This window comes from Rattus rattus, chromosome 8 (assembly GCF_011064425.1).
Source record: "Rattus rattus isolate New Zealand chromosome 8, Rrattus_CSIRO_v1, whole genome shotgun sequence".
Taxonomy (NCBI): Eukaryota; Metazoa; Chordata; class Mammalia; order Rodentia; family Muridae; genus Rattus; species Rattus rattus.
The window spans coordinates 97,500,089-97,507,697 of record NC_046161.1 but is presented as its reverse complement, the minus strand read 5'-3'; the positions used below and the strand labels follow the sequence as shown (position 1 = coordinate 97,507,697).

The following is a 7,609-nucleotide window of genomic DNA, read 5'->3' as shown; positions in this document are numbered from 1 at the left end:
CCACCCCACCCCCCCACAGCCACCCCACCCTCCACGGCCACCCCCACCCCCGCCCCCGCGTTACAGGGGATGCAGCTGTTTCAGAAGAACCTTCCTCCTCAGTCAGGAGGAACTGCTGTCAGGCAGAACAGGGCTGACTGATTAAAGGAAGAGGCCTAGTGAGCACTAGCCGGGGCTTAGGAGCAGAGGGAACGCCTCATCCATCCATCCTTAGGCCTTAGAGATTTTGAATTGGTTTCCTGGAGGAGAAAAGAGGAAGCAAAATCGCTTGAGGGGTGGTCTGACTCAGCTACACTGTCATACTGGAAACCCTGGGCATCTAACACTTCCCCTCTGTGGGCCTGAGTCTTCCCTTGTGAAGTGGAAATTGCAGCCTTGCAGAGGGGCACCTAGACTTAGGTGACGGAAAGTGACAGCCAGCTACTCTCCTCTAAGAGTTATAGCTACCTAGGGGTTAAGAGACATCCTGGGGGGTTGGGGATTTGGCTCAGTGCTCAAGCGCGTCCTGGGTTCGGTCCTCAACTCCGGGAAAAAAAAAAAAAGAGAGAGAGAGAGACATCCTGGACCAGAGGATGACACTTGCCTGTGATTGCAGTATGCAAAAGGCAGAGGCCAGCCTGGGGCTACATGGTGAGCACCCTCTCAAAATAAGAGATGTTGGTGAAATTCTTCATGTTCCTCAGTCCAAGGCTGCACCTTTGGCCAGCTGGAGAAAGGAACTACATTCCCCTATAGGTTCCTTTTGTCCGTCACTCACACTCCTGGGAGGATCTTGTGCAGTCGAGAAGCCATCTTAACTGTAGGGGCAGACATTTGGGAGCGGGCTTCTGAGGATGAGGACAAGGGTGTACAGAACTCTGGAATATTGAGCACGCTCTGACTCAATATGTCGGCCTCACACCTCCAAGGACATACTGTCCCGGTCTTCCCCCTTGCGTAAGACCGTGGCTAGCAGAGCAAGGCTGATGCTGTGCGTAGCACCTGCCCAGCACCCATTCTAGAGAACTCTCTGAGGTTCCTAGAGTGAAGGGAAGGGCTTCCCCTCTCAGAGGATCAAGTCCCACAGGTGCGGGTGAGCCTTTGTGCCTTCTCAGTGGTACTCTGACGGAGGCAGGAGGCTTCACCTCGCTAGGCCTCGGTTATCCTGCCTGTAAAGTGGCATGCGTGGCTACATTCCCTTCTTACAGATGGCCAAACTGGCCGCACACCCTAGGGCGGATGGACGGGGGCGTGGCCTCTCACCCCAAGCTCCACCCCCAGCCCGCTTCCTCACTGTAGCGGGCGGGACCCTGGCGTCCCGCTGTGCGCGGGCAGCCCCCGGCCGCCACGCAATGTCCGCCGGCTGGTTCCGGCGCCGCTTCCTAGCCGGGGGTCCACTTCCAGAGCCGCGGCCACCTGGACCACGCTCCAGCCCGGTGCCCTATCACCGGCCCCGTTTCCTGCGGGGCTCTGGGTCCAGCCCTGGCGCCAACGACGCTTCGCGCCGCCCGGATGCCCGGCCAGTGCGCAGCCCAGCACGGGGCCGCACGCTGCCTTGGAACGCTGGCTACGCCGAGTGAGTGTCCCTGCCCCTGCGTTCCCTCCGGACCCCCTGCCTGATCCCGTCTGGTTCCATGCTGACCTGGAAAACTGGCTGAGTGTGCACATCCCCGCTAACCCTCTTCTTGTCCTCACTCTGGGACTCTTGACAGCATTCCTTTTTCTCACTTTTGCATTTTCTTTTGGAGGTTGGAGGTCCCGGGAGGGCTCGCACCCGACTGGATCCTCTTTAATTTTGGCCCCTGGAGATGTATGTTCCACCTCGCACCTCACTCAGGGATTGGCCTATGCTCTGTAGGATAGGGTTGGGACTGAGCTGAAACTTCCCAAACCCTGGGCTAGCGCAGTGACTCTAAAGGGGCAAGCCAGCGAACAGTTAGAAAACTTGCATAGCTTGCAGAGCAAGTTTGGGGATATGGAGTTAGGATCCCCAGCAACCTTGTAAAAAGCTGGATGTGGCAGTTGGGGCCTGTAATCTCAGCACTCCGGAGGCAGATACAGGAAGACTCCTGGACTTATGGGCCAGGAATTCTAGATGAATCAGTGAGCCCTGGTTTAGGAAGTGGCTGACCTGTCTCAAAAACTAAGGAGGAAGGCAATCTACTTCTAGCCTTTGTGCAAACGCGCGCGCTAGCACGCACGCGCGCGCGCGCGCGCACACACACACACACACACACACACACACACACACACACACACAAAGTTGTCCAAGTGTGTCAGAGGACAGCATCCAGAAGCAGTTGTCCCAAGTGGAGTCTCTGTGCCCATAATGACATAGATGCGACATCATCACTGTTGATTTCATGGCCTCAGGATTATCAATGCAGAGAAATCTGAATTCAACGAAGACCAGGCTGCTTGTGGGAAGCTCTGCATCCGGCGATGTGAGTTTGGGATCGAGGAAGATCAGGAGTGGCTGACGGTGTGCCCAGAGGAGGTGAGTACAGCCTTGCCTGATCCCCGGGTCCAGGATGTGCGGGTTGAGACTCCTCCTGCCTTACTGTCTCATGTCCTAGTTCAGGTTGGGCCAGGGGGACCCCTGGTGATGCCTGACGCAGAGCTCTTCCTATGCAGTTCCTGACAGGTCACTACTGGGCACTGTTTGATGGGCATGGTGGACCTGCCGCAGCTATTTTAGCTGCCAACACCCTGCACTCTTGCCTCCGCCGACAGCTGGAGGCTGTGGTAGAAGGCATGATGGCCGCTCAGCCCCCCATGCACCTCAGTGGCCGCTGTGTCTGCTCCAGCGACCCACAGTTTGTGGAAGAAAAGGGGATCCGGGCAGAAGACTTGGTGATTGGGGCTCTGGAGAACGCCTTCCAGGAATGTGTGAGTGGGGTCTATGGGGTAAGGGAAGTTTTCCCCTAGGGACTTAAAGAACGTAGGGTATAAGGGCATACCGTAGTCACCATTCCTTGGAGTGTGGAGAGGTCGTGTTGATTCCTTCATTCCTAGTGATAGCCCCATGGTCTTCAGCTCACCCCTCCCATGTCTCTAGTTCCTACTGTTTGCCAACTGCCCACCTGTACATGCCGTTGGCCCTCAGTGCAGGCAGTGGTTTCTCTTCCTGTTTTGAATTACACTTTCCTTGTGTAATTCTCTGTACAAGGAATTCAAGAGTTAATGGCCAAGCTCTTGAGTTGAGATTTGTAGGCCTGCTTGTGGGAATGCAATTGTTAAGGGGTCGGGGGACTGGAGGTGGTAGCAAGTTCAGGCAGTAGCTGTAAAAACCTTGGTTTGCTCCAGGATGATGTGATCGGGAGAGAGCTGGAGGCCTCAGGCCAGGTGGGTGGCTGTACAGCTCTGGTGGCAGTGTTCCTGCAGGGGAAGCTGTATGTGGCCAATGCTGGGGATAGCAGGTGAGTGGACCATTGGAGGGCAGGCAGGGTTATGGGAAAGTGGGTACCAGGGGGAGTTAAGACAATAAAAGGAGGACTAGAAATGAGGAGGACTGGCTGACGAAGGTGCATTTGTACTTAACGTAGCCAACTATAGGGCGGACAATAATGCCAAAGCTGGCAGAGGCCATTGGTACCATGCTAAAGGGCTGTACCTTTGCCCTATAGGTCTTAGAGTCCCAGAGGGATTTGAGCAAGGGATCACAGTGGCCAGAACTGGCCCCTGGTTGGAGAAAGGTGGCTGTAGGTGAGTATGGAGGTTACTTCATAAAGTTCTTCCCTCCCTCCAACCTGTTTAGGGCCATCTTGGTGCGGAGAGATGAGATACGGCTGCTCAGTTCTGAGTTCACTCCAGAAACAGAGCGGCAGCGGATCCAGCAGCTGGTAGTACCCTTGGCAGGGGGACCCCCTCCAGGTAGATCATATAGGGCCCTGAGACAGAGCTTGATCTGAAAGTGGCCTCCTCACCTAGGCCTTTACCTACCCCGAGCTTCTGGCTGGTGAGTTCACCCGACTGGAGTTTCCACGGCGGCTGAAGGGGGATGACTTGGGGCAGAAGGTTCTGTTCAGGGATCATCACATGAGAGGCTGGTGAGCTGGTGGGAAAAGGGCCAGGGTTCAGGCTCACCTGTGTGGCCTTTGGCAGTCCTACCTGGGCAAGGAGGGCACGTGAAGGCTTGGTCGCTGGGCTTTAGGGTGGGAGAAACTACAAGAGTGTGTAGGTCTTTGGCTGATCCTAGGTCTGCTCCTGCAGGAGCTACAAACAGGTGGAAAAGTCTGATCTGAAATACCCACTGATTCATGGACAGGGTAGACAGGTCAGTGTCCCCCACCTCCCAACAATCCCTTAGTTGTTCCTTGAAGATGGGAGCTTCTTTGCTCCTTACTAGTGGCTGTGGCTAGTACCCTGGGTTCTGCTCCCTCGTGATGTTTCTCCCGTAGAAGCCATTGTTCATTTTCCGCTTTGTGCTCGGCAGAGCCTGTCCTCATTACCATTTCACCCCTCCTTCCCCCCAGGCTCGGTTACTGGGAACACTGGCTGTCTCCAGAGGGCTGGGAGACCATCAGCTTAGAGTCCTGGACACCGACATCCAGCTCAAGCCCTTCCTGCTCTCCATCCCGCAGGTGACAGAGTAGTGACACCCCAGCTTCCAGCTGCCCAGAACCTGGCAGGAGCTGGGAAGGGAACACTGGAGGATTCTTCGGCTTAACTTGCAGGTGACTGTGCTGGATGTAGACCAGCTGGCATTGCAGGAGGATGATGTGGTTGTCATGGCAACTGACGGGCTCTGGGATGTCCTGTCCAATGAGCAGGTGGCACTGCTTGTGCGGAGCTTCCTCACTGGGAACCGAGAGGACCCACACAGGTACTGTAGCTGAGGGAGACCTGACTGGACCTGGGCTGGTGGCAGCAACAGTACCAAGTAGCTACAGCTCAGGGTCGGTGATCTGATCAGGGCTCTCTTAAGCTTCCCAAGGGAGAAGGGATATGAGCAAAAAACCCCAAGTCCAGCTGATAATCTAGTTTATGACCCTTTCAAGCGTGTCGCTTGTCCTACAGTTTCACCACTTTCAGGGGGTCTCCCAGGTGTCCTGCCCTTTGCACCGTGTTTCGGAAGGCTTTGGTCTTCTGCTCTCTATCCAAAGTACATCTGCAGGGTGGTCTTTACAGGTTCTCAGAGTTGGCCAAAATGCTGATACACAACACACAAGGGAAGGACGGTGGTGCCTCCGGAGAAGGGCAGGTGTCTTACGATGATGTCTCCGTGTTCGTGATTCCTCTGAGCAGCCAGGCCCAAGAGGGCGGTGGCCACTGAGGATTCAGATACTGCATTCTAGAACCCCTTCAGGACCAATGCAGACTCAGCATACACCCACCGTGGCCAAGAGCAGGCTCTGCCTGGCCTGTTCCAAGCCACAGCCCAGCGCTCACCAGGTCCCACCTTCTGCAATGGTAACATTTCCGCTGGCAGAGGTACTTTATAGCATATGGTTTCTGTGTTGGCCCCTCTGCAGGATAAAGGGTACTAGGAAGCCCTGGGGAACAAGCAGCTTGTTTGGTTCCAGTCCGTGAAATCTCTGGTTATTCATTTAACCATTTATCCATCCATCCACACAAGGCACCTTCTTGAAACCACTGAGCAGGCTCACATTTGCTTAATTTAATTAAGATTAAAGCAATCTAAATTTTTCTTTTCTCTCTCTTTTTTTAAAAGATGGGGTCTCCGTTATGTAGTTCCGGCTGTCCTGGAACTTGCTTATAGACCAGGCTGGCTTCAAACTCAGAGATCACCTGCTTTTGCCTCCTGAGCACTGGGATTAAGTGTGCTGGGCTAAATCCGCCATATTGAGAACAGTTCCTGAAACCTGTTCAGAGCCTGCCTTGCCCTCTGCCAGTGAAGGGCACAGGTCCCAGACAGTCTGTAGAGAAAATGGGTGAGAAGTCTCCAGCATTGGCGGGGCTGACTGTCACTGCCTGGAGCCCGCCTGCCATCTGGTTGCTTTCCCTGAGTCCCAGGCCTGCCCTACACACCAACAGTGTCTGTGCTGTTCTCAGTCATGCCAAGTACAAACACTTCTCAGCAAGCTCGTTCTCCATGTTTCCAACCTTCCACTTTTAGCCAGCCTAGCGCTATCCCCACCCACTCTGGTGCTGCTCTCCTGCCCACTCTCGTACCAGCCTCCAAAGACGCACACATCTTCTACTCCTGGCATTGGCCAGATAGCATTCTCTTCAGGGACCCAGCCAACATGTTATTAAATGTTTGCATGTGAAAGCCCCCATGAATCAGGAATTGCTCACACAGCCCTGGCTGACAATTTTGCCATTTCTTGTGGCCTCTCAGTGGATTCTTTTTCGTTCTACCATGCAAACCTGCAAACAATCAGGACTGGTCCCATGCTCAGCCCCCTCGCTGCTGCCAGGAAATGAGAAGACCTGTGAACTCTGGATTGGAGGCACCGGAAGGGCTGCCTTTTTACTTTAAAAAAAAAAGTTTTGCAAGAATTTCACTATGTAGCCTTGTTGGTTCTGTACTGTAGCCTTAACCTTGTGACCCTTTGGCTCTTGCCTCTAGAGCGACAGGTTTCTCACTCTGTAGGCCAAGCTGGTCCGAGAGTTGCATAGCCTGAGCTGACCTCAGTTTTGTTCCTCAACCTCAGTTTCCCTCCCTCAACCTAAGTGCTGAGATAGCAGGTGTGGACTACCAGACTCCGCTCTTTTGGGCGACCTTGTGTAGACGTGTTAGTGAGGGCTTCCATGAGGCTGTTCCACTCTTCATCTTCCCTTTAACTTGCCAGAGGGCAGTGCTGGCACATCCTTTCTTTAATCCCAGCACTCAGGAGGCAGATCTCGGAGTTGGAGGCCAGCCCGGTCAATGTATCAAGTTGAAGGATAGCCGGGGCTTTGGAGAAACCCTGTCTCAAAAAACCAAAACCAAGCCCTGTGTCACCACCTAGGACTTGCTGAAGCTCAGAGGTATCTGTTGAGTTTTACCTGATTCACTCCTGAAGTACAACCGAGAGGGGCTTTCAGGCAACATTCAGCTCTAGATTGCAGTGAGGGAGCTGGTGGTAGGCTTGTGCAATTAACTTCTCTGCGATGTTCAAGATCCCTATTTCCTTACCTTAGATTTCATTTCCTATTTATTATTCAGGAAGACAGGACAGAGCACTGGTATTTTCCACTTCCCATGTAACTTGTGGACAGACTCACACCTGGCCCCAGCAGCCAGCCCCAGGCAGGCAGCTGACAGATGCTGAAGGCTGCTGAGTTTGGCTTCCTCTTTCTTCAGCACATTCCTCCACATCCTCTCAGAGCAAAGTGTAGGCAACATCCTGTGCCTGCCTCGTGCCCTTACCGACTGCTAAGCCAGCCAGCTCAGCTCCACAGCCTTGACTGTTCTTGTTCACACAGTTCACCAGCGAGTGGGCATGCCTGGTCTATTGCAAGCATGCCAGAGTGGTAGCTGCAGCAGGCTTTCCTTTTTAAACTTGTGACTTTGGGTGTGAATGCAATGGTATGTGTGGAAACCTAAGGACAACTTCCAGAAAGTGGGTTTTCTCCTCTCACCATGGGAGCTGGGGATGGACCCAGGTTATCCTGTTTGTGTGGTAAGAACATTCAGCTGCTGACCCATCCTGTTGGACATTCCTATCAGGCTTTAGGGTTC

The 7,609-nt window shown here is 53.9% G+C and overlaps 1 protein-coding gene across 3 annotated transcripts; it reads left to right on the top strand.

Moving 5' to 3' along the window:
* Nucleotides 1-567: 567 nt before the first annotated feature.
* Nucleotides 568-6,449, top strand: Ppm1m (protein phosphatase, Mg2+/Mn2+ dependent 1M). Of its 3 annotated transcripts, none has more exons than XM_032910797.1 (10): nucleotides 568-1,555; nucleotides 2,353-2,476; nucleotides 2,614-2,868; nucleotides 3,286-3,398; nucleotides 3,737-3,821; nucleotides 3,910-4,028; nucleotides 4,192-4,255; nucleotides 4,455-4,562; nucleotides 4,656-4,804; nucleotides 5,110-6,449. In XM_032910797.1, the coding sequence occupies exons 1-10, from the start codon at nucleotides 1,161-1,163 to the stop codon at nucleotides 5,252-5,254; spliced, it is 1,557 nt and encodes a 518-aa protein (XP_032766688.1). In that variant the 5' UTR covers nucleotides 568-1,160; the 3' UTR covers nucleotides 5,255-6,449. The 3 variants fall into 3 exon arrangements, with proteins under 3 accessions (XP_032766688.1, XP_032766690.1, XP_032766689.1); XM_032910799.1 differs by lacking the exon at nucleotides 568-1,555 and adding an exon at nucleotides 1,604-1,843; XM_032910798.1 differs by lacking the exons at nucleotides 568-1,555; nucleotides 2,353-2,476 and having other exon boundaries at nucleotides 2,614-2,623; nucleotides 2,713-2,868.
* The last annotated feature ends 1,160 nt before the right edge of the window (nucleotides 6,450-7,609 follow it).

Coding starts and splice junctions, on each gene's coding strand:
- Ppm1m (XM_032910797.1), top strand. CDS start 1,161: ATGCGTGGCTACATTCCCTTCTTACAGATGGCCAAACTGGCCGCACAC. Junction 2,477..2,613: donor TGACGGTGTGCCCAGAGGAG/GTGAGTACAGCC, acceptor CTTCCTATGCAG/TTCCTGACAGGTCACTACTG. Junction 4,563..4,655: donor TCCTGCTCTCCATCCCGCAG/GTGACAGAGTAG, acceptor CTTAACTTGCAG/GTGACTGTGCTGGATGTAGA.